This window comes from Crocodylus siamensis, chromosome 8 (genome assembly GCF_052110815.1).
Source record: "Crocodylus siamensis isolate JL-2025a chromosome 8, ASM5211081v1, whole genome shotgun sequence".
Lineage (NCBI taxonomy): Eukaryota > Metazoa > Chordata > Crocodylia > Crocodylidae > Crocodylus > Crocodylus siamensis.
This window is the reverse complement of record NC_143402.1, coordinates 15,259,605-15,285,908: the sequence shown is the minus strand read 5'-3', so window position 1 is coordinate 15,285,908 and position 26,304 is coordinate 15,259,605. Positions and strand designations below refer to the sequence as shown.

At 42.7% G+C, this 26,304-nt stretch overlaps 1 protein-coding gene across 2 annotated transcripts in view; it reads right to left on the bottom strand.

The window, feature by feature from the left end:
* The window catches only part of COL4A5 (collagen type IV alpha 5 chain), a 134,145-nt gene that overhangs the window by 22,134 nt on the left and 85,707 nt on the right, over nt 1-26,304 (bottom strand). For both annotated transcript variants that reach the window (XM_090060522.1, XM_090060523.1), the window contains 14 exons: nt 25,317-25,414; nt 23,666-23,816; nt 22,849-22,962; nt 18,859-19,026; nt 17,078-17,167; nt 16,117-16,266; nt 15,618-15,716; nt 14,517-14,606; nt 12,602-12,741; nt 9,622-9,748; nt 8,408-8,488; nt 7,446-7,544; nt 6,943-6,993; nt 1,943-2,128 (listed from right to left, as the gene is read on the bottom strand). In XM_090060522.1, the coding sequence (XP_089916648.1) occupies nt 1,943-2,128; nt 6,943-6,993; nt 7,446-7,544; nt 8,408-8,488; nt 9,622-9,748; nt 12,602-12,741; nt 14,517-14,606; nt 15,618-15,716; nt 16,117-16,266; nt 17,078-17,167; nt 18,859-19,026; nt 22,849-22,962; nt 23,666-23,816; nt 25,317-25,414 (1,644 nt within the window). The remainder of the gene's footprint in view (nt 1-1,942; nt 2,129-6,942; nt 6,994-7,445; nt 7,545-8,407; nt 8,489-9,621; nt 9,749-12,601; nt 12,742-14,516; nt 14,607-15,617; nt 15,717-16,116; nt 16,267-17,077; nt 17,168-18,858; nt 19,027-22,848; nt 22,963-23,665; nt 23,817-25,316; nt 25,415-26,304) is intronic.

Below are 26,304 nucleotides of genomic sequence, written 5' to 3'. Positions count from 1 at the left end.
GGATAATTGGACAGCAACACAGCTGCTTTTGTGACTAGCTGCCTTATGCTGAAATGTTACAAAAGCAGCATCCCAACAATGGGCTACATTATCATTTAGAACAAAAGACTGAAGTGCCGATTATACCAGAACTGCAATAATAGCTTGGTTTATCCACATTAGTCCATGCACAACTGAGCAAGACAAACATTTCATTTTATATACTACTACATGCATCAAGAACAGAAATGAGACAGAGAAAGAGAACAAACATGGCTGAGTAGAGCTTCACTGGCATTTTCTAATTAACATAACCTAACTCCACATGAAAAGATGTTCCTGGCCTCCAAATCACCAAATGATTTAGGTCAGTAATCACTTTGTTTACGCAGAGAAGCATAAAGAAGATAAGAGGCCCACAGCAAAATCTGGGATGACAAAAGTTTCATCATTTAGTTAATTTCTATAAGGTGGATAACTTTTAGTGCAACTTGTTTATTTTTTTAAATAAAGGCTCTGATCTTAGTGGGGAAGCACCTAGCTGCCTGATGAATGACTTTGTTGTCATAACACTTAGGACCTACATACCACTTTTCCCCTAAAATACCAAAAGGCTGGATTGTCACAGTTTTTACTGGACTACAGCAAGTGGTGTTTTGTCAAAGCTGAAATTTCCTGTAAGAATGTTACCAGTTTTAACAAAATCACATTTTGGAAAATTAATTGGGTGAAAAAATGTATTTCATAAGTATAACAACCATTCTGCAAATGTCCTAACTCAGTGTTTACTTTCTTCATGAAAACATTTACTAGTGGAAAAGTTTCTAAATTCCTGCAAAATTTAATTCAAAAAATCATATCGATTTTTCTATTTGTGGGCCAGCAAAAAAAGGAAAAAAAGTAATAAAAACAAATGAATTTTAACATTTTGCCTTTCCTGAGCAGAAAATTGTATCATAGCTTTGGTAACTAACTGTTTCCAAATCTAGGTCTTTGAGTAATGAAATGACACTAAACCAGCCCTTTATTTCTGACAAGCATTATAATAATAATTTAAAAGTAGACAAGATAAACAAATAATTTTTCTCCAGAATATACCAGGGACCTGCTCAGCCAAGTTAACACAGGATGGCATTTTGTCATTCCCAGAATTAGTAGATGCAGGAACAAAATGCAAACATGGAATGAAAAGATGAAGACTGGATGGTGGTGCACTGAGTCCACTGGAACGGTGTGACGCGATGGAACAATGATTTGCATACATGAGGTTGAGATGAAAAGGCCACTATCCAATTTGATCATGCTGTGATTCTAACATGAATTTGATTTTCATGGGTCCGAGAACGATGGAGTTTATTACTTGTATTTTTGTGCACAATGAAATTCGTTGATCAAGTGACCGTGTTGCAAAGACACATTTGGCAGATGCTGCGAAAGTCAATTTGGTGCTCTCTAGATCAGTGGTTGTCAACCTGTGGTCCTCTAAGGGTCCACAAAAGATAACTATGGTCAATTAAAAGTATGTAAATACCCACAATTACAATTCAAAGGGGTCCGCACCTTCATTCAAAATTTCTAAGGGGTCTGCATCTCTGTTCGAAATTTTTTAGGGGTCCTCAAATGACCAAAGGTTGAAAACCACTGCTCTAGATGATTGCTGTGACAGCATGCTGAGAATTTCAAGTATATATATCAGTGTATTATATTTTGCTGCCAGGTATCAGAAATGAATAGAATTTGCGATTTTTAAAAAATTTTCTATATTGCTACTTTTGCAAACAAAGTCCTTTGGGTGTTGGCAAACATATTGGAAGTTAGACTGTAGAAACACTTGGTCTGAACTGTCAGCCAAACAGTACATTAAAAGAGCTGATCAGAAATTGAGACATTCTAAAGGCTGATAACCTGCCAGCAAGATAGAGAGTTTTTGATAGAGGTTGACTGTTATGGGTGACATTCCTACCTGATGCTCCTGGTATGCCTTGGGGGCCAGGACTACCTTTAGGACCTTCCAGAGGTGGCCCAGGGGGGCCTGGTAGACCTGCCGGACCTTGAGGACCAGGGAATCCTTGGAAACCTGGTTCACCCTTTAGACCTGGACGTCCAGGGACTCCTGGAGGACCAGGCAATCCCATTTCACCCTTCTGCCCTGTTAAACCAAACAACCATATTAATTAACATGTTAAAACTAGTTAGTCAGGTGTAAAATATCCAATATTCAGTTGTGGCTCTAGGGCCTAATTCACCTCTTGTTTATGAAAGTGTAAATCTGACAGCATGTCAGTTATATGCCAGTTTAGTTATGTAGGTATGCCAGTTTAAATCTGGTATAAGTGAGAGGAGAATCAGACAAGTGGATGCCAAGATCTAGGAATTTTTGCAGGAAAACAAATATGATAAAATTTGTGACGTGCTACCTTGGTACCCTGTAAACCAAGGATGATCTAACTCACCAGTCTCTGCCCTGATTCTGACTAAATATTTAATGGACATGACATCATTGTGGAGCAGGGGTGGGCAAAATGCAGCCTGCAAGCCAGATGCGGCCCACCAGGGCATTCTATCCAGCCCGCAAGGCCCCTAAAATAATTTAGAAAATTAATATTTATCTGCCCCAGGCTGCTTGTCATGAGGCCCTTGATGGCTTGCCAAAACTCAGTAAGTGGCCCTCCGCCCAAAATAACTGCCCACCCCTGTTATGGGGAAATATCCCAATGTGAAGATTTTACAATTTTCATATAGTATACTGCAGAAAATTAAGATATATTGGGTATTTTTTTCAAAAGTCTCAGAACAACATAGGAGTCTTAGTTTCACTGGAAGTCAATGAGACCAAGGTTCCAAAATCAATTTTGAAGACTGGAAACTATGACACACACATTCAACACAATATAGTACAAGTACAATATCCAATGCTATAAATTCAACTCTCTTATAGTGGATTTTGGTGGTTTTTTGCTTAATTACCAGGGATCTGGATTTTCCGTTTCCCATGGAAAAAAACAGATTTTCCCCTTTAAAGGAGAAAAACCTGGAAAAAACCTCTTGTAGGCTGGCAGAGTTTCAGCCTGCAAGGGGCTGCAGGGAGAGGGAGGAGGGTGATCAGAGGCAAGGGGTGCTATGTGCATTTGCATGCACACACATACACGTGGTGAGCAATACAACCAGGCAGTGTGGTGGACAGCTGCTCCCACAGCTTCATGCAGGTGAATCTACAGGGAGGCACAGGCGATACATGAGGGCAGCAGGGTGGGGCATAGGTGATGGATTAGCGGGGCTGGGTGAACATAGGCAATGCATGGGGGGGGCATAGGCAATATGTTGGGAGGGCAGGTGGGTGTCACAAGCCTCCCAAATTTCTGTTCCCACAGTGAGACACAGGGCTACAGCCTGGCCAGACCAACACCAGGCACCAACACTCCACAGAGTTGTGCCCCCCACTGCTGCCAGGCATGCAGGGAGCATCTCACCTTGGCAGCCATGGTGGTGCGGCACTCCTGCCCTGTGCCAGGTCCTGCCCACTGGGATGGGAAGGTGGCTCCGACCCAATGCCAGTCTGCAGCCCCATGCCCCAGTGGACATTGAATGATACCAGCTATACAGGTGGGACAGATTGGGGAAGAAAGTGGGGGGTGTTGCTCTGTATGTTAGGGAACATTATGCAACCTCTGTAATAAAGATGGGGGTAGAGGATGGGCAAATTGAAGTCCTATAGGTCAGAATACAAGGGGGTGGGGGTGAAAGGGACTTGGTAGTGGGGGTCTACTACAGACCCCCACAGCAGGAAGAAGAGTTAGATCTAGAATTCTTAAAACAGCTCTCAAGGGCAGCATGCTCAAAAGACCTAGTTGTCATGGGTGACCTAAATTACCTAGACATCTGCTGGGAGATGCCAGGTCTGCCCATTCACGTAGGTTCTTAACCTGCATACAGGACCTGCATCTAACACGGGAGGTATGCAGTCCCACTAGGTGAGATGCCTTACTTGACCTGGAGCTGGCCTCAGGGGAGGCCTTGGTGGGGGAGCTACAGGTACAAGGTAACCTAGGGGATAGTGACCACCAGTTGATAAGGATTCACTATCCGGCGTAAGGCGGGAAAGACAAATAGTAGGGCAGTAGTACTAGACTTCCAGAAGGCCAACTTCAACGAGCTCAGGAGATTGGTTAGGGTGGGACTGCGGGGTAATCACATCTGTGAGATGGGGTTCCAAGAAGGGTGGAAATTCCTCAAGGGATTGGGGCACAAAGGGACACCATCCCAGTACACGCAAAGGGAGGCAAAAGAGCCAAAAAACCTTCCTGGATGAGCAGGGAAATCCAGGAGAGCCTTCAGAGGAAAAAAGGCGCCTACAAGCTGTGGAAGCAGTGGGCAGCCACCAAGGAGGAGTATACCTACTTGGCTCGTGCTTGCAGGGAAGCAGTGAGAAAGTCCAAAACAGATACAGAACTCAGTTGGCAACAAAGATTAAGGATAACAAAAAGTCCTTCTTTAAGTACACAGGGAGCAGGAAGAAGGCGCAGGGTAACATAGGGCTGCTACAGAATGGACTTCGTAACTGATAGGATGGAAAAAGCGGAGCTCTTAATTTCTTTGCTTCTGTTTTCCATGACACAGACACAAATGCACCTTCCAATGAGTTTTCAGCCTGGAGTGAGAGTAATACCAATCCATCAACAGTTAGCACTGACCTAGTGAAGGGGCACTTGGAAGGGCTGGACGTATTTAAGTAGGCAGGCCCTGATGATCTTCACACAAGGGTACTAAAGGAATTGGCCAGTGACATAGCAGAACCACTGGCGCAGCTGTCTGTGTGCTCGTGGCAGTTGGGACAGGTCCCAGAGGACTGGAAAGGGGCCAACATGGTCCCTATCTTCAAGAAGGGGAGGAAGGAGGATCTGGGTAATTATAGGCCAGTTAGCCTCACCTCTATTTTCTGCAAGACCTTAGAAAAAATCATAAAGGATCACATTTGCAGGGTGCCAGCGGGTAACACAATGGTAAGGGGCAACCAGCATGGGTTTATAGCAGGCAGATCTTGCCTGACTAACCTGGTCTCTTTTTATGACCAGGTCACAAAGTACTTAGGTGCAGGGGAGGAAGTAGATATTATTTACCTGGATTTTAAAAAGGCTTTTGACACAGTGTCGCACCCAATTCTTATGAGCAAACTGAGTAGCTGCAATCTGGATTTTTTCACAGTAAGGTGGGTGAAAAACCGACTTATGGGACACACCCAGTGGTGGTGGATGGGTCAGTTTCTCCCTGGAGGGATGTGGGCAGTGGGGTTCCCCAGGGCTCTGTCCTTGAACCAGTACTGTTTAATATCTTCATCAGAGATTTGGATGAAGGTGTTGAAAGCACCTTGTCCAAATTCGCAGATGACACTGAGCTATGGAGCATAGTAAATACATTGGAGGGTAGGGAGTGAATTCAGGCAGATTTGGACAGACTGGCAAAATGGGCAGATCAGAATAGGATGCAATTCAACAAGGATAAATGCAAGGTGCTGCATGTGGGGAGAAAGAATCTCCAACATACCTATAGACTGGGGGGTACCATTCTGAGCACCACAACAGTCAAAAGGGATCTTGGAGTCCTGGTTGATGCAAAAATGAATATGAGTTGCCAGTGTGACAAGGTAATAACCAGGGCTAACCACACTCTTTCTTGCATCAGCAGGAGTATCATGAACAGGTCTAGGGAGGTGATAATTCCTGCCTATGCGGCACTGGTGAGGCCGCAGGTGGAGTACTGCGTCCAGGCTTGGGAGCTGCACTTCAAGAGGGATGTGGACAACTTTGAGAGGATTCAGAAGAGAGCTACTCGTATGGTTGAGGGCCTGCAGGTAAGACTCTATGAAGACAGACTGAGGGATCTGAATCTCTTCAGCCTCCGCAAGAGAAGGCTGAGAGGTGATCTTGTGGCTGCCTACAAACTCATGGGCATGGGGTGGGAGGGGCAGCAGGGAACAGGGGACACAGTTTACTGGTGTACCCTTCAGGGTTACCAGAAATAATGGCCACAAACTTAAGGAGAACAGATTTAGATTGGACATAAGGAAGACATTCTTTACGGTAAGGGTTGCCAAAATATGGAATGGGTTTCCAAGGGAGGTGGTGCTTTCCCCTACCCTGGAGGCGTTCAAGAAGAAATTAGACAGGCATCTGGCTGGGGTTACCTAATCCCAGCGTTCTTTCCTGCCTGGAGCAGGGGGTTGGACGCGATGGTCTACCATGTCCCTTCCAACTCTAGAAATGTATGACTGTGGGTCAGAAGTGAAAGGCAGTGCAGGCCAGGGGGCTGTTAGTCAGGAGCGAGGGGCACCAGCAGGACTGGGAGGGTGGCAAGTTATGGGCTGGGAGTGAGAGGCAACAGCATGGGTAGCAGGCAGGGCACTGGTGTATCAGAGCTGTTCAGTGCCACAAAGTAGTATGGGAGACAGCTGCAGCTGGACCAGCATCCTGGTGTGTGAGGGGGGCAGGGGAGCTCTGATTTTCTCTGATAAAAAATTCAAAATCAAACACCAAAATATATAGGTATGCAGAATTTAGTATTATGCTTGAAGTCATGGTAGGCTTCCAAATTAAAAAGTGTTTTAAAATTGTAAATATATCAATAAAACCTTGTGTTCAACTGAGATATATATAGTGGCATTTTGTATTAATTGCAGAAAAATGCTGATGTTTTGGTTTTTGAATCAGAGAATTTTGGATTTTTTTTTAACAGAGAAAACCAGGATCCCTGTTAATAACTTATTCACAAAATACAAGGATGAACGTGTCCCTGTTACTAATACAGCTTAGAGAAGTCCTAATCTGGTAGATGAGGTAAATGTTACATTGTGTTTAAGATAAGGCTAAATTACATTTAAATTATTATGCTTTACCAGTTGACAACTCATTGTCCTCCTCCACATATAAACATTTGTCTTCTTTACTAAAAGCAATAGAAACACTTTACCTGATAATCCTGGGAGTCCTGGAGGTCCTGGGCGCCCAAAACCTGGGAGACCTGAAAAGGAACAGATTCAACATGACAGAGATGTACAGATTTCCAATACCTAGGAAGTAAAACCAAGATAGTGGTGATGGCAAGGTTGGTAATAGTGAAAATGCTTTGCTGTAATTCTGCCTCTGAAACTATCAAGATTCTTGCTCACCCACCCACCTCGCCTCAGCATTAGGTATTTCTGTTCCAAAGATGATATGCTGCTTTCATAACAGTTTCCTTCCATTCTCTTTCATATTGTGGGTTTTGGTAACTTTCCACGTGTGGCTGACTTACAGTTGCCATTTTTAAGGTAGACGGAGCTGAAGCAAAGGTGAATGGAACGAATAGTATAGGAGGTATTTGCATTTGACTACAAATGTCCCCGGCGAGAAACAACTCTAAGAGCTACACTATGGTAGTTCTTGGCCTGTGCTGCTGGAGGCTGGACAAAAATCAAAAGGCAGAAACCTCACCCGGTTCACCCTTCTGTCCAGCTGGTCCAGGAATACCATCTCGACCTGGTTGTCCTTTCTCTCCTGGAGGACCTGGAGGGCCAGGGCGGCCAACATCACCTAAAAACAGGGTAGAATATACTGGAGCCAAAAGATACCCTACACATTTTCCCAACAGATTAAAACTGGTGTAATGGCAGGTCCACAGGAACTAAAACTGTCCTTTCCTTCTCCCACTACTCAAAAGGTCACAGGTATGTGATTGTTAAGCAGTTTAATGGTGAGTAAAACTCATCTACTGTTTAAGGACAAGTTAAGCCATTGTAATGCTTAATATAAATAAAGACTGCACATAGTGAAGCAGGCAAACTGTTAGTTTCAAAAAGTAATTAGATTCCCTTGTCAGTGGAAAAAATGGTCAGAATTGCTAATGGCATATTATTTTTAGTTCAGTTTCAGAGAATGAGGTACATATATACAACGGTTTTCAAGATGAAAATAAATAGGTCTTGATAGGGCAAAATAAAAAGTTGTTGATTTTTAAAAGGTTTGTGGGGCTCAGGCAAAACTTTTACTGATCTACATATGTTTAAGGTTTAAACCCAATTAGGAAAGCACCATTTTAATTTGTGGTGTGGTAATTACATTACTATTATTCATGGCAATTATGGTTCTTTTTATAACAAATATCGTTCCACCATTATAAATCTGCCCTTGCCATTAATGCATACATCTTCTGTGACCATTGGTAATTTTGCCAAAGACTTCTTCAACAGGTGACAGAGGGGATTCCGTGTCAGAAAGCTACTGCAAATCACTTTTTCTTGTCTACCTTGTAAACCAAAATTTAGGACTCAGACACCTCAAGAGCTTTACAATGGTGAATGGCATGAATCAGACTTAGATAAGGCAAAGTTGCTGCATCTTCTGGAAAAAATCTGATGCCTTTTACAATTTGACCTTGTTGTATGGTTCATGCTTACCTGATGGCCCAGGCGACCCAGGCAGACCAGGATTACCTGGAGGTCCATCAATTCCTTTTGGTCCTGGAATTCCTGGTGTTCCTGTGAAATGCAGACATTTAAATCAAACATGACACTGCATGGTCTTTGCACTGAGATGCACTGGGTCATTGTTTAAGGTGAAAGCCTCAAGACCCTATACGGCATGTGCTGATGCTGTCTGCTGTAAAACTGAAAATGTTCATTTGAAGGGACTGAAGGAACTGAAAATGAGGAAGTTAAAGCAAAACATGCCAATCATAAGGTGTTTTTCTGCTGCCTTCCAGACCCTGCCTTCTTAATTACTTGATGCTATTGGCCAATGAGATACCCAAAGTTTATCAGATAGTCTGCCAGGAAACCTTCACTTTAGGAGAACATAGCATTGGCATTTTTGTTAGCACCATTGTGGACTACAGCTAACTTATTATCCCCTACTACCTTGTTTTTTCATGACACACCATGACCCTTTTGGGTCAGTAGCTGCCACAATGGTAGACAGACCTGAGCTATCTTTAAACCAGGTTGCTTGGGCACTATACAGTAGCATAGAGCTCTGGAGGGATAACCACCTGAATATTTATCCAGGTTCTTGGGTGGGTTTTACTACTTATACTTAGTTATGTCTTCCTGTAACTATATTAGGAGTAATACCAGAGCCAGTCATTATGAAGATAGTGTGGGTATGTCAACATAAGCTGTAGTTACAGTATCACTAAAGCACAGATACATAATTAGTTAAATTTGAAAGCACTGAACTATACTGATAAAACACACCTCTCAAACTTTCTAGAGAAGACTGCCAAACCTAAAGAAAATTGTATTTGTATATACTGAAAAAATCTCTGTACAGGTAATTCTTTGAAGAAAGCAGGCTTGTCCACAAGTGACCTACATAGGAAAAATACAGCCCAGGTCATGTGTTTTGGGGTCTGAGGAGCCAGTGAGCTAACTGGTGTGTTCATGGGTCCTGGTCTCCTCAAGTGCATAAAGGATTTTAGAACAAACACTGTAAGTGAGGTACACACCTATGTGTAGTGATGACTCTAGGAGCACTGCATTAGTTGGCTTCCAGGTTAAGAAACTTTTAAGGAATTTGCAGCTTCACGCCATCTGAGTTACCTGTTTTGGATGCAGAAGCCAAACCACAAGCACAAAAGACAGGAAAGTCCAGCAAAAATTGAAAGCAAAATTACCTGAAAATCCAGGAAGGCCTGGTTCTCCTTTTGCACCAGCACTGCCTGGCAATCCAGGCAAACCAGGATTTCCAGCTACTCCTTTGCTGCCAGGGCTACCAGGGTATCCAGGCAAACCAGGATCCCCCTGAAAAACAGCAGGCAAAACTAAGATCCATTCATTGTACTTTGGTTTAACTTGCATAATTATCAACATCAACATTTTCATCATTTCTCTCTTTGCCCAATTAATGCTTATCACGGCACACCCGAATAGATTTTAACGGTGGCTATTGCAGTTTGTTGCATATTATGTCACTTCCCTCAAAGATCATTATGTTGGAGCTTCTTTTAGCCCTGCACTAAGAGATTTTTTTTTAGCTCTTTCAAAATGCACTTTGACTGTAATACTGTAAAAATGGCACTTTAGCATGCCCACTACATAGTATCTCAGAAATATTATACCAAAGCTGCTCCATTTACAAGCAAAGAGAGCAGTTCTTTAACTGCCAACCCTGAAACCCAAACTCTCAAAGCCAAATGCTTTTTCTCTTTGGCTCATGTATACCAAGATTAAAGCTTCAGAAAGGGAATTCTTTTACACAAATACATTCACACATATACATGCCCACAAAAATCTAGTGGTTTCTTACTAATTTCCTAACAGTAAATTTACCATTGGACTTTACTAGACTTCTTAAAAATGGGCATGCATTCCTTGGGGGTTTCTTAAGTTCCAGACACACACAACAAAGTGACAAAATCTTTTCAGCGAATGATATTCAGTTACCAGTACATCTGAAGCAAACATTTCACCCTTCCCAAACTGGAGACAGAAACAGTTAAAATGGGACCCTTTAAAATGGGACCCTTTAGTAAATGCAGGTCTAAGGGGTGGATTAAAACTTATTCATTCAATAGAAGTAATAAACTATGCTTCTTTCTAAGTCACAAATAAACATTCATGGAATAAATGGTAACAAAACAATTTCAGGTAGAGCAGAGGTGGACAATGATTTGGGCTGGAGGGCCATTTAGGGAGTTTAGGAGAGCTGTTGCAGGCTGGGTCAGCACCCCCCGCCCCATAACAGCTCACCAAAACTCCTTAAGTGGCTCTGCCCCAAGGCCCAGCACTGTGCCGTCATCACCTGGTGATCCTGACTCAGCACTGAGGTGGCCATAGAAACCTGTCTGGGACCCACCTGGGCAGGATGTGTTCATCCAGGCAGATGGGATGAGGCCACGGGGAGTAGCATCCAGAAGCGGGACAGGATGGGTAGGTGGGGCCAGGGTGGTGACAGCATGGGGTCATGGCCCAGGACAGAGCCACAATCCACTGCTGGCACATCCTTTGGAACTGGCGTCTGTCCCAGAGACATGTAGGCAGTGGATTGTGGCTCTGACCTGGGCCCTGGCCCTGCACTGTTACTGCATCACGAACCTGCCCCACAATCCCAGCCCTGGCCCTAGCCTCGGCCACCTGTCCCACTCCTGGACACCAATCCCTGCCTCTCCATCCCATCCACCCAGTGAAGTGTGCCCTGCCCACCAGAGTTCCAGACCAGTCTCCATGAAAACCCTGTACACCTGCTCCATCCAGCACTCTGGCAGTGGGTGTGGGGCAGACAGGGTGGGGTGCTCAGGCAGCAGGTGCAGGTCTGGTAGTGGCTGTGACACTGGAAGCAGCAGCTGGAAGTAGCCACCATCTCTGGGGCTGCTGGGAAGTGGAGTCTGGCCACTGTGCTCCCCCACCTCTGCTGTATGCCCAAGGGTAGCAGGACTGGCTGCACACACCACTGCCTGGGCTGCCCCCCTGTCCCTGGGCTGTACGGGGCTAGATAAAATCTAGATTTTACCTAGTTAAAATACTGCGGGCTAGATAAAATCCCTTGGTGGACCAGATGCACCTCATGGGCATTTCAACTAAGTCTATAATAGTTATTTCATTGGTGCAGTAGGTTTTATAAACTCTAATTTCTTTAGTGCTAAAGATATTCTCTAGCAGAGGGGACTTGAAACATTCTTTTGTTTCTTTGTTTACTCCTTGTCCAAGTGCCACAGTCCCCCAGGACATCAAAATAATTTTCACAGCAATAAAACTGTGAGGTCAAATGGGACAGTGGTATTAGGTGGGAAATAAGCCGCAAAAACCAATAACATTTTAAGAAGCCAAGATTCTGTTGCTATGCAGTTACCCTTAGTCACACAGACAAAAAGAAGAAAAATAAAGAAATACCTGGTATTTTATTTCAGCATTACTTTTACTAAAAAGATTTAATTCCAAAATTAGTCAGAAGGCCACAGTGAGACCTCCTGGTTGTTCCCTGGGCTGTGAAAGACAGCCACTTGTTTCACGGATATATGCAAATCTGGGCACAAGTATACTCTTTTAAAGTTTTAATTTTGATAAGTGACACTTGTGACCCTTCAGCTGCCTATCTCCTAAGGGTACTTCTCTAAAAGCATATGCTAGTCACCACTTTTCAAGTATTAACTGTGACTGCTTGTGAAATAGAGCATTTTAATTTACTGTTCCCCATGGGTTGCCAATAGGTCACCAACTCCAATCACAGGCCAGAACTTTAAGTGAACTGTAAATGGGATGCTCTCATAGACACCTTCAGCCAAACTCAATGAACAATGCACAAATGAACCAATGCACTAAAAATGGTTTATTATTCTCTGGCAGTGGAAATGATTAGTGCACACACTTTTTTTCTAGTAGATGGCTCTGGTACTTAGAAAACTGAGACTTTCAGGCTGAAAAATAAATGAACTGCCTCCAAAATTGTGAATAAGGCTTTTGCAAAAGCAGTAAAATAAATGTTAGTGCTGATCTGAAGAAGTAGGGAGCTGTAGACAGACTTTCAAAAATGTACCTTCACTTTAAAAACAAAGAACCCAGTAAACTCTGTTCACCATATAAAAACCCTAACAGCTTTAAAGCACCAAAACCTCACTTATTCATGTCACCTTTGTAAGGCAAATTTTGAAAATATACCTTGGGACCAGGGAGGCCTGGGATGCCAATGTCTGAAAGCCCTGGGTCACCTTTCTCTCCCTTTAACCCAGGAAATCCAGGAGGACCAGGTGGGCCAGGGCGTCCTGCTGTTCCTTGGGAGCCTTTAATACCTTGGGGACCTATCAAAACATAAAAAATATGGTTTTACATCAGTTTCAGAGCAGTCAGTCAAAATATGAACTGGACAAGAGGAGTCAGTAAACAAGGCACCCAGATCTGAGTGTCTGATATGAATATTTTTCATATCAAACTAAAAGAAAGAGCTAAAACCTTTTAAGGCTTAAGTGTGCTGTTCACCCAACGAGAAGGAATTTTACAGAATATATAAAGAATGTACATGGGGGTGCATGAGCAATATTTGTATTTTTAAACTCACACAAAACCAAGATACCCTTGCTAGTAAGTAGGTGCATCTTAATGCTAGGAATCAGCATTACGTATTATCCAGCAGTTCTTCCTAAAAAAAAGACTACTATGTCTCTTCCCTTTTATACAGATAAGCTATACTTTATTTTTTTTGATGGGATTATTTGCAGAATCCTTTCCATTTCTAAATTGCTTTGTAGGGTGAATCTGAGAAACCAAGCAGGAAATAGGCCCAAAAAGGCCCATGGTAGGATTCTTAAGCTGTGGACTGACATAACGCTACGTGTGTGCATGTAGGAAATTACTGCTTTAGAGTGCACATCAACTAAATCAACATAACTGTTTCATTTACGCGTAAAGAGGAGCTAAACAAACAGTTTTAAACCTGAAAAAGGTTTAGTCACAACAGTTTAATTTCCACTTAGTGACCTATAAGATGTTATACTTAGGATACAATTAGCTTGGTAATTATGCCGTGTATAGTAGGCCTGCTGCACATTCAGGGATTTAGAGGCATGGCAAAATGAGAAACCAGCCACAAAAGTGTTCCACAAAATATGTGCAACATTTTTGTGCCTGGTTTCTATTATGCCTTAAACTGAATGTGAAGCAGGGTAGCCCTGCCTTGCCAGCTAATACTGGCTGCATGGTGGGGCTTGGTTGACAGCAACATGGTGCAGCCCTGCGCTGGGCTACACCTCATGGTTTTAAGTATAGAGCTGGGAGCCCATCAGCTGATAGGCTGTCCTTGTGTTGGCTGGCCACACAGTATAGCCCTGAATGGGGTTGCACTTTTCAATTTTCTTGGTGCTGAGGAAAGCCTATCAGCTAGGCAGGGTTCCTGGGTTGCAGCAAGCTACAGGGATCACCCCAGGCTGGCACCTGAACATGCCTTGTTATACAATCCCCTTAGGAGTCCTGGGGCCTGGCAGCTAACCAGCTGGGCTTGTCTATGCCTGGCTGGGCTGAGGAGTGTGGGGGACAGTTGAATTCCCCAACAGACAGAGCCCTTGGGCTTTCCTGGACAGGAATCTTGCTAACTCCACTTGGGTTGCAAGGTTCCTGTTAAAATAATGACTTGATTTGGTTTGGTCCCTGAGTCCAACAATCATGCATCCTGCTATGCACATATGGCATGGCAGGATGCATGCCTGTTAGGACTGGGAACTGATCTCTATGTCTGCCAGGAGCCTTTAGACCAGATGGATTAAACACCAGATCAACTGTTTCATGCTATAATTGTGAAGTCCTTTAACTGTTAGTCTCTGTTCACACCCTTGGAAAGATTCATGGACTCTGATTAAACATTACAACAGAATAGAAACCAGACACAAAAATGTTCCACACATGCTGTTGTCCTCTAAAGTAAGTAAATAGTTATACTTTATACTTCATATATAAATATGAATCTCCTTTTTCTATGATCAAAGCCTATTTCTGAACTATTTACTATAAACTTACAAATCTACCCTTGTGCTACAGAGGTGGGATATTTTAGCTGAATCAAATAAAATAAGTGAAAACTAACCTGGAAGCCCCATCTCTCCCATGGCACCTTTTGGTCCTGGAGGGCCTGTTAGTCCTGGTTGTCCTGGCAGCCCAGGCTCTCCTTTCAGGCCTAGAAAAGTAGTTTGCTTTGATTAATAGTGGACAATAATAAATCATTTGATACTGAGCTTACTCACGTGAATATGGCCATCCTCTTATCACACAAGTTTAGAATTTGGGGGTTGTTCAGCCACACTGAGATATCCTCAGATATCTGTTGTTTTTTTTTCCATCTAAATTGAGTGTTCAAATGCAAGACAGGCTTTTGATCACCTAACTGTGCCCTTCCTTCCCGGAGATTAGACTAGTGAAATGGGACTGCAGGGACTATAGTCAGAACCAATTAGAACCATCTGAAAGAAGCAAGAACCAGACTGTGGTCACTAATTTTTAAATGTGGCTCTATGAAAAGTACACTAACCTGGGGCTCCCTAATCCACAAGAGTTGTTCATTAGCTCCCAAGGGGTGTATAAGGACTTGGTCTTAATATATAAAGACTGAACGATTTTAAGTCCCAGTAAGACACCAGTCAATAGCAAAGGCTTCCATCCATGGTATGTTGGTAGAAAAAATACTGAACCAGGGATGGGACTTCATGTATTTATTCAGAGGCATTAGCAGAATAAATAGTGTGAAAAATGACCTCTACAGTAGTTGAAAGCCCAGCTGTGACTTCCAGTTAGCTTTTGGAATCTTTTCATTTAGTTTACTCCAGTAGATAAAATGACTAATGAAATAAGGAATACACTGATGAAACAGGATAAAGCTACTTACTAATCCTCCAATTAGCTTGCTTCTCCAAGCAGTATGCTCTTTGCTAACTGTTCTAATGGCAATCTAAACCTCAATTACAGCAGCAATTCAAAAACTGCGTTCAAGTTTGCCACAAGTATTTTAATCTATGCCAACCCTGAATACATCAACAATCCAAAGTTTGCAGATGCTTGTATCAGGGGACCTGGTTTAGGTACAGCTCAATATTACCAACTGTGCCACAATGAAAATGACTGCACATGCATTTTTACCAACCACATCATTCATTTAAAAGGCTATATATAGCTCATTAGTGTTCCACCTTACCTGGTAATCCTGGTGTACCTGATTGCCCATTAAGGCCAGGTGGCCCTGGGTCACCAGGGAGCCCTTGATAACCTTTCTGACCTGGTATTCCAGAAATGCCTTGAAAGAAAAAATAAACATTATTACACTGTTCTTTTGATTGCTTTTTTAAAATAAAGAATCAGAATGGATAACAGGTTGAGTTGGGATTCTCTCTCAGTATAGGTGACCTGCCGCATGAGCTAATCTAAGAGGAAGTGCCACAAAACACAACTCATGGAAAATATTGGAAATTAATTTACAGAACAATTCTAGGGAGAAACAAATGCCCTAACACTATTATGTGCTACACAGTTATAACACTTGGCAATAAAGGACACTGCAACTGACTGTACGGTGCAGCTCAGTCAAGGCACACGTAGTATTCCCCCACCTTTTAATAAATAGAAAAACTAGAGCTCCATTCCCCACTCAGTTTATATATTTCTTTTAAATAAAGGACTAATTAAGTCCAGCTCACCTGGGACACCTGGCTCACCCTTCTCTCCTTTTGATCCCAGCTGACTTGGATCAACCTTCCCAGGGGCACCTGGGAGGCCTGTTTCACCTTTGACACCTTTGAGTCCATCAAATCCAGGTGATCCTGGCTGACCTGGTAAACCATCATTGCCTGCAGCATATAAAGCCAGCAAAAGGGAAACATTATCTGCAGGCTCACATCAATAGTTCTGTCAGTCTTCACCAGGCTGGGCCTCCACACACTATGCATAGGAGAGAAAATTCACCCAGCAAGTGGTGAGCTTCTGCAAGACCCTCTACCTCATATTACGCTCTGTAGTGGGGCTAAATGAGGAACCAAAGGTGGAGTGGATGCACAGTGTGCCATCATATTGTGGAAAGGGACTCCATGCTAGCCCTGAACAGAGGGAACAGATGGTCCTATGCATAGAGGGAACAAATGGTCCTATGGCCCCACACAAACACAGATCCACTATGTGCCACATGACTGGCATGAAGAAGCTATACCACAGTAAATCTCAGTGGCAGCAGCTATGGAACTTGCTTCCCTTGCTTGATGCAGAGGGAAACTGGTACATTTTACCTAACAAATCTCCTCCATAGAGCCAGGGGCTGAATGTGGACATACGGCTGTCTCTGGAAGACTTGCTGACACAAAGCTATCAAAATCCACCTAAACATTATTTGAAGTAAACTTTATAAAGCATTATCTAAATTCATAATCTGAGGCCCTTTACTGCCTTGGATCCAAGAACTGAAGATGAAACACTGAAGTCTGAGACTGCCCTTTCCAATACCACACATGGACAAGTTGCTACTGCTTTAAACATCAAGAAAACTAATTAGATAATCCAAGCTTGCCCTTGGAGATCAAATTATATCAATATTTGTGTTGTGCAGCCTTGCTTCCCCCTATCAAAACCACTGAAAGCAGCATTAAGTGGAACCAAAAAACACATTACCTTTGGGGCCAGGAAGGCCATTTCGTCCAGGAATGCCAGGAGGCCCTTGTGGACCTGGAGCTCCCATCACACCCATCTCACCTTTGGCACCTAGATGCATTGAACCACCACTGTCATTCTGAACAAAAACCCAAAGGCTATCAGTACTTAACTTTCATCTACCTTCATTTCTATGGTACTAGCTTGTACAACAAAACCTGGTCTGCAACCTGCAGAATGCTATTTTATCTCTAGCACATACTGGGCCTGACCCTGAGAAAGGCTGATACCAGACAGTCCCACATATTTCAAAAGGAATTATAGCTGTTCAGCTCTCCCAAAGATTGGGCCCATACAAGTCAATTCTTAGAGGTGGTGCCAGCTCTTCCATTATTAATTCTTAGGAGCACATGTGGGATTTGTGCACACTATATTTTTGTGAAGCATATACATGTACCTAAATGCTTCAAAGCATGCAAATGATTTAAACTGTTATGTACTAAAAAGGAGACAAAGAGGCAATTATAGATGAGCTGATTCTCTGAGCAGCTTTATGTTGCTTCTTGTAGAATGGGACTGTTTCAGGAAATTAAATGTTTTCAAATTTCTATTCCATTGAAGGAACTGGGCTCTTTAAGTGAATAACAAGAGAGAGAACACTGGAAAGAAAATCAACTGCTATACATAGACAACATTTTCAATTACTTTTTTCAAATGGAGCATATCTATATTTATACTGCAACAATGACTAGACAAAACATGCATACAGTTCAGCTGAAAATATATCGCTGAAAAGAATCAGTGGCATGGAGGGCTGGAATAACATGGGAGATACTTGCAAAGGAGAAGGGGAGTGATGGTGGAGGAAAGGGGATTTTACAGTACATATTTATTTTTGAAATTTTTGTTATAGTTTTAAAAATAATTAAATATGAAACAGCACATTTTACAATTCTGACTAAGCACTTACAAAACCAATTAAATTCAGATTATGCCTGCCGAAGTAAAGCTTAACTCGTCTGCAAAATCTCAGCAGTCTACAATACATCAAACTATGTATACTGCAATGTTCAGGCACAAATAAGAAATGGTCTTTCTTGCAATCTTGCAGTATAATGGCTTTTATTAGGTACAGTCAAATTCTTAAAGCAAAAATACTGAAAAATCTGTTTAACAATAATGCATGCATACATGCTTATTGAGCTCAGTAGTAAAGTTTATGACCTTAAAACAGATGTAAGCCTCTTGATATTACAGTGTCAAGAAAAATGGTACGTGCATATTTAGTTCTAGATTACCAAAAGTGCTCTGCACTTGTGTAGCTGCTTCCATTACAGCCAATAAGAGTGTTGACCTCTAATGGGATCAGGGTTACACCAGACTTGAGCACCACTTAAAATCCCATGTGCGATGACTTTTAAAGAGTCATTTCTAAATAACAAAAATGTATCTTATCATACACTGAATACTGAAAGCTCTTTTGCAAGAGGGGCTTGGATACCCACTGAGTGTCACAATTAGAAGTATTTGCCCAAGCAACCACGGATCAAACCCAAAATTGTGGCGTTCTGAAATGTGAGTTTTAGGCTGGCACCTGTCCCTAATTCAAGTTTACTGCAATGAAATCTCATAAAAACCTTCAGAAAAACTTTTCAATAATCAGTAAGGCATAGTAAGTAAACTGCAAGTATAAAGACAGAAGGCATGCCCATGTGGGTAGAACATACATATCTACCTACAGCTCTCTGTATTACCCTATAGATAACAATGCTTATCTAGCAGCAGTTCTAAATCTAACTTACCTGCAAATCCTGGTATTCCATCCCGTCCTGGTGGACCTGGTGGACCTGGTGGACCCAGAAGACCAGGAGGTCCAGGAAATCCTGGAACACCTCTGTCACCTGGAGGACCAGGAATGTCGAACCCTGGGGGACCAGGATCCCCCTTCTCCCCTGGAACACCCTGGGGTCCTAAACAACATTATTAAAACACCACTGTTTAGCAAGAGATAGAGCAAAGCTTGGAGTTGTACTCAAGTTCAGGTGTGGTAGTGGTGGAACAGCTGCTTCCTTGCTGAACCTCCCCAAAAGGTAAGCTTCATGACTTCCAAGGCTCTGTCAGAGGAGCAGACTTAATTGATTTTTGCTAGGCTGTGAATGGACTCAATAACTGACATGTATATATGAGTCTGCAGGACTGAAGTCTAATTGCTCTGCTTCAAAACCTATATACAAAGTCTGCATTTTTCTTACACTTTTTTGTTTAAATTGTCAGCTCTATAGTACGCATAACATTTGTTTACCCAGCATTTTGTTTTCTTCCCCTCTCAACTGATGTTTCAATTTCTACTTTTCAACAGATAAAGGTCTTGTTTTCCTAATAGGAAACTTGTTACAATATTAAATTTTGCACAGTGTGACGACACTGAATTGGCAAACACCATACAGAAAATAAGGAGCTCTTTTTAACATCACGTTAACTTAATGAAAACAAAAGATGGACTAATTTGTATTTCAAGGTTTTGCATTTTATAGTTTGGGCTAATAATTCAGCTTAGTTTAGTACTTCTACATACAGTTTACATGGAGAAACATAGCTTCAGTTTAAATGAAATCCAAGTTTAGCTTTATTGATGAGCTTCATTATTTTGTTCTACGATTAGCTCAAATGGACATTTTCTAAGGACAGTGAAGCTTTGTATTTCATTAAATTTGTGTACCTTAAAAATGTGCCTCAATGATGACTGCCTAAAAGCCTAAAGGAACATTGCTTAATATTAGGGACACTAAGTCAAAGGGGAAGACAGCTTGCCTAGCTTCACTGAGATAGACCAGAGATGGATTTCACTCTAACCTGATCATTTACAATTTAAGATAAGAAAAGGCTTTGTTGAAGAAACCACAGTACCTGGGTCACCTGAGGTTCAAAAGCCAGCGAATTAGCATTCATCAGGGAGTTCAAACACAGGGAGCAGTTGTAAGTTGTATGAGATTCGTTAGGTTAGGAAACAAAATGAAGCACATAAAAATTAGAACAAAAATCTACATTAAATTTCTGGATCTAATTACAATAAAGAGACACTGATTTGTAAGTAAACACGTAGGCATTTTCCAATTGCACCTACCGATGTACGTAGAGACAAGCGACAGGCTGAAAGTTTTTAAATATACAAGTGAAACCATTAAAAAAAATGTCATGCTGGTTTTTTTTTAGCTGGGGGTGTCCTAAATCTAGCAAGGTCTTTGCAAGTTGGGTTTAAACTTACATTTTAAACACCAATTGGAGCCATCAGTTACTAACTAGCCTGTGCATCTCACTGATGCCTCTTTGTGCCTGGCTGGACAGCTTTTGCTATTTTGCACTTTGGTCCTGAAATTGCTATTGTATTTATAAAAACTGAAAGTCCTTGACTGTGAATGGTTAGCTAAGATACGACCCCAGTTAGTCCTACATAGAGTTCCTGGAGAGTTAAGTACAATGTGGCACTATATGAACTGTTGTTCTTCACAAATGTATATAAAATGATACTTTGCCCCATTGTCTCAGGCTTATTGAAAGACAATGCAATGCAATGGTTGGAAGTCCTACTATAATCTTCCTTACAGAGGGTATTAGAAGTCAGTCAGGATCAAGATCCATAAAGATTAAGGCAGCATAGGACAATCTCCATGCTGTGGTAGATAGTGCCCTGGTCCGCAATTACAGGAACAAAGCTTCAGGAGCAAGGCTGGCATTCTCCCTCTGGAGACAGGTAGATCAAGCACATTGGAAGTACGTGTCTGTGCACATGATTATATTACCATTTGGTACCTAATGGCTACAATAGTTGTATAGGTGGAACTGTTGACTATATTATCATTATTTATATAAAAATATATGCAACCTAAAACCCACTAGAATTGCTTTCTTCATTCTGAAGAAGCTGCAAACTTCCAAACAGACACTGCAAAGTATCTGAATACATGGTGGTGCATGGAAAAGAAAATATAAACAAGGAAATGCTTAAGATTTTTCCAGCCCCAACTGACTTGGTAAGAGATAGGAATGAGTGACAGGAGGATAGAAATGGAGAAGGTAACATTTACACTAGATAAACCAGACAAGGAGCAGTGCCTCTAGCATTAATTTGGGTATTTTAGTTAACCCTCAGCCATGCATTACAGTTTAATGCTATCATGCCGTTAGTAGCCACAGTGATTAATACAGACACACACAGTGAAAAACCAAATACATCAAACAATTGAGATAGGTATACTCCAGGGTTCCAGGTGGACAGCTGCATAATAGTTTTCCTATGAAGGGCTTGATTCTGCAAGGTGGTTAAGCAGGTACTAAACTTTGAGTGTGGGACTACTCACACAATAAAGTTAGGCATGTGTGTTAAGTACTTTGCTGAATCTGAGCCCAGGTTTTGTAATGGTAAGAGTGCAACCTATAACTGCTGCTTACAGTTGTGTCAGTCCAAATGCTGGCGTTTCTTTTGGTGCCTAACCCTAAAATATAGGACTGTAGTCATGCGCTAGAAACATCCATAGTAAATATGGCAAGAACAGACGTGTTTTCAAAACATTTCAGCATTAAAATAAAATTGTGCTCAAGTTCCTATAGCACATTCCCACTGGTTAAAGCTGCTGGGAAGTGGAAATCCCATGCAGTAAGAGTAGTGTAGTTTTCCCTAAAAATACAATATGCTTTGTGAACAGATTTACACACACATGCAAGAGTGTACACGTGCAGGCACATGCACCCGATGTCTGTAGAGCTGGAATGAGGTTGTAAGTTCACAAAAATGTAATAATTTCAAATGGATGACAGCCAAACCCCCTTTGCTAGTGAAAGAGTCACAGTCACCCCTATGCTGGGCTGCTCATAGGAGATCTCAAAACTGTTCAGCTTTGCTGAATGAAATGCATGAAGAAAAAGGCTATCTTGGTGATCATAAATTATCCTAACCGAATTAAAGTTAAAATCAAGTTGTTTTCATACAGTGAATATGTGAAATCCTTTCCTGTTCATATAGTGGACTACTACAACTTGGAGTCTTTTTTCTGATTGATGTAGTATTGGACCAACTACACTGGAATACCTGAGAACAAAAGTTTTTCCACTTTGTTCATCTTCAACTTTAACCTTGCAATACTAAGTCAGTTCCAGCTCTTTACTGTTAATATCCCGATGTTGTGAAATGATGGACATCTTCAATACTACCCACTAATTAAAGTAAAAGCTAATGAAACTCTCCAGAAATGGCCCTAATTCTGTCTTCTTAGAGGCAGTACAGTAACACAGGCATCTTATCTACTTTCCCTGTAACTCCAAATACTAGGTTAACATGCTCCTGCACTCTGCTGAGGAGGGGAGCTTACCCCAGCTTGTCCTGAGGACCAGCACATTGGATATACTTCCCAGGAACATGGGAGAGGACCCTAAGCACAGAGCTTCCTAAAATTCCTGTGAAACCAGAAAGATTCCAGATAATACCCAGGAGAGACTGCTCTCCTGTTTGTGAAAATGGCAAACTCTGAAAAGTACATTCTTTGGGCAAATTCTTCCTAGATATGAATAGCTGTGAAAACCTAGTGCTTTCTAATGACTCGTATGGGATGCAAAATGAGGCAAAATTTGTTCCACTAATTGTGAAGTGGGTACCAGTAAAAGCCAATGGGCACAGAGTCTCTGGTTTGCCTTGCCGATTAGTTCTTTCCTGCAATCCTTGTGAGCATCCTCTCCTGGGGTGTAAGCTTGGCCATGTATCAACAACTACTCCAGAGCTACATTCACTTGAGTCTTACCTGATGGCCCTGAAGGTCCTGGAGGTCCAGGTGGTCCGGGCGGACCTTGACCACCAATGCCTGGGAAACCTGGTGGACCTGGGAGCCCTGCTGATCCACTTGGTCCAGGGTCACCTTAAAAGAAATTCTCATTCAATTCAACTCAGCAAGGAATTTCAGGGATTTGCACTGTTTCTCAGAAATGGCTTGTGGAATGCTGCCTATATATTGTCTTGAGAACACTGTTGGATGTAAACAGGGAATTAGAGATGCAAGCACCCATTTGTATATATAATTTCACAAACCACTTTTGACAGATGGGCTGGAAACTTTCTCTTCCTATGCATAAAGAGCCTCCAGTTTAAATTTCCAGAATACACAGATGTGTTCTTATGCTATAATCCATTTGTCTAATGTAAACTGACAGCAAATATTTTTGCTAAACAGTAAACTAGGCATATACGACAATAGAGTTCTGGCAACTGTTAATGTGAACTGTTTGTAAATACATAAAAAAGATTAAGTGAAAACAAAGTTAACAAAGTCACTCTATTTAAAGTTTGACATCATCACCAATTTGGATTTGCTTCTAGCAACAAGAGACTAGATTTTCAGAAATACAAACATACACTCCTGCCTGCCTGTTCCTTGAGAAAGCAAATCCCCAGTTGCTTTTACATTTAGATCCATGCAAATAAATAGGGTTGTACTGCGGAAAAGTATCCCTGACACAAGTCATCTCAGCTACTGTCACACACCTGTAATCCTAATCTGAATTTATCAATGTTTAAGAGTTGTTTTGAGTTCAAAAGTTACAGAAGGGTGGAGTTCTTGTTACCTTTTGGCCCTGGAGCTCCATCAAAACCTGCCCGTCCTGGAAGACCAGGGCTTCCTGGAAAGCCAGGATCCCCTTTGGGTCCCAGTAGTCCTTTTGGACCCACTGGCCCTGGGGGTCCTGGGGGTCCTGGGACACCAAATCCACGTTCCCCCTGTGATGACAAAGGGAAAAAGATTGAGATTTCCAAGTGGAAATGTCTTGGACAGCTAAAAAGTAAAACAATATTTTAGAGTCTAAGTCCTTTGCTCAGTCTTTCCCCTTCCCAGATTTAAACATGAGGAACTGAAAGCAACACCCAAGAATACACTGCTTGTCACAGTATGCATCTGAGACCTGGAGGCCCATGTTCAAACCCTGTTCAAAATTCAGGGACAGCAAGGACTTGAATAAAGAATTAAATATTAATTGGAGCAGGGACTTGAAACTCTCTCACAATCTAAGTGAGTGCCTGACCAGAGTCAGCTTCTCTCTCTCTCTCTTCCCCAGTCAGTATGGGGGAACAGGAAAAGCTCCAAGAGACTACAGAAGACCTGAGATGGGATCTACACAGATGTTGTTAAACTCCGGGAGGGAGTAGGGAATGAGAAGAAAAGGTTAATCTTGCAAGGAAGACATGGAGACCAAGCTTGCATCACTTCTCATGACTACTGGAATGGAGTTAGGACCATAGCTATGATTAATTCAAAGAGGAAAGTGTAAAATGGTGCATATTTGGGCAATGGTGACAAGGATCCTGTCCAGAATTCTCTTCTTAGGGTTCAGGGAATCTTCTTGGTACAAGTGTCTGGTGGGGAGAATAGCAATGCTCTGATTGTGCTCCTCTTCGAGCATATCTTCTGTGCTTCCATCAGCTTTGGGCTGAAAAAATAACTGATGGTACAACACTGTTTGCTATGTCCTCAGAGGACTGTTTCTTCTGATTAACGAATGCTTTTGCTCGAATTCAGAAGAGCCATAAGGATTAAAAGAAAAGTCTCTCTGTTTTCCAATGATATCTGTTTCTAGACAAAAATGTATGCCTCTTTCCAAGCCACTAATCTATAAATTGGCCATTTCACCATCTTCATCTCCACCAGTTTAAAGCTGAAATAAGAACAGCCTACCAGAACCTGCTCCCTAGCTGACTTCCTATACCTTAAGGACCTCGGGAAACAGTCACTGAAGGTGTTAGAGAAGACTCTGCAATGCACTACAGCTGGACTAACAACAGTGGGCACGTCTACACAAGATTCTTATTGCACAGTAGCCTAAAAACACTGTGCACCATGTTGGCCATTAAAAACTGTGCCAACAAACTACTGTGCAGTGTTATTAGGCTAATAGGCAGTAAGCATCACAAAATAACCATGCACTGGCACTACTATGCAGTAACTCTAGTTACTATGCATTTAGTTAGTACTTCATTAAGCTAGTACTAGACTAAATGCTCAGTAACTAAGGTTCATTAATGAACATGCAGATGTGCCCACTAAGTCAGAAAAAGTAAATGACTGGAGAGTGTCCTTTAAGGTGTGAGAGATAAAGGCAAATTATAGGCGTGATCTCCACCCAACTGAAGAAGGGACTTTCCACTGGCAAAGATGAAAACCCAATAAAGTGCAATCTTTAATTCACACAAAAAACACAAGCAGAATGATAGATATTGTCACACCTTCTGTCCTGGGAAACCAGGCTGTCCGGGTGGCCCATCTAGACCAGGTCGTCCAGGGCTTCCTGGTGCTCCAGGGGGACCAGGCACTCCAGGGAAACCTACAATACAATGAGGAGGTCAGGACAAAACAAAAATACTGTTGACAGACGCAACAAACACTATCAAGGGCTTTTTTTAAAAAAAAAAGAAAGAAAGAAAGAGACACTTTGGGTGTGTCCAGACGAGCCTGCATGTGTCTCTTGAGATACAAGTATATCCAGGTATCAAAAGAAAACCCGCAGAAAAAAAATGGGGCAGGACATGGTCCAGGACCATGACCTGAGGCAACTGGAGGCTCGGGTCCTCCAAAGAGATGCTCTGGTAGGCGGCCAGGGCATCTCTATGGCTGCCTCTTGCCCTGGTGGTGCAGCATGCTGCAGCACATGTGGGACAAGGAGCAGTGCAAGTTGCAGTGACCTGGACCCGGGCTCTATCCTCAGATAAGTAGGGACTGGGGGTGGCCGGGGCTGGAGCCGGGGCTGTGTGGGTGCGGAGGACTGGCGGGGAAGGGGACTATGGAGGGGGGCTGCTTGGGAGGGGTGGGTCCCCTGCCTGTCCCTGGGAAGACCCACAGCCCCCTTTCCCTCCACAACAGCAGTGGCTGTCAGGGCACTCAGGGCCCTCTTGGCACAACGCCCTATGTGGCGCTGCCTGTGCCCCATCACACAGGCCTGGCCTGGCTCGGTGCAGCAATGGGCAGCGCACCTTTGGGAAGCTCCGGGACTCTTGAGCTCTGACTGGCCAGTGCTCTCAGCCCAGGCCGGTTCCATGCATGCAGGACCCAGCCTGGCATGACATGTGGTCACTGTGAGCAGTGCCAGCCACTGGGTGACAGCCCGAGCGGCCCGGAGCTGCCTGAAGGTGTGTAGCCCTGCACCGTGCCAAGCTGGGCCTGTGTCATGTGGCACAGACAAGTACCAGGTGCCAGGCGGCCACAGCCATGCTGCGT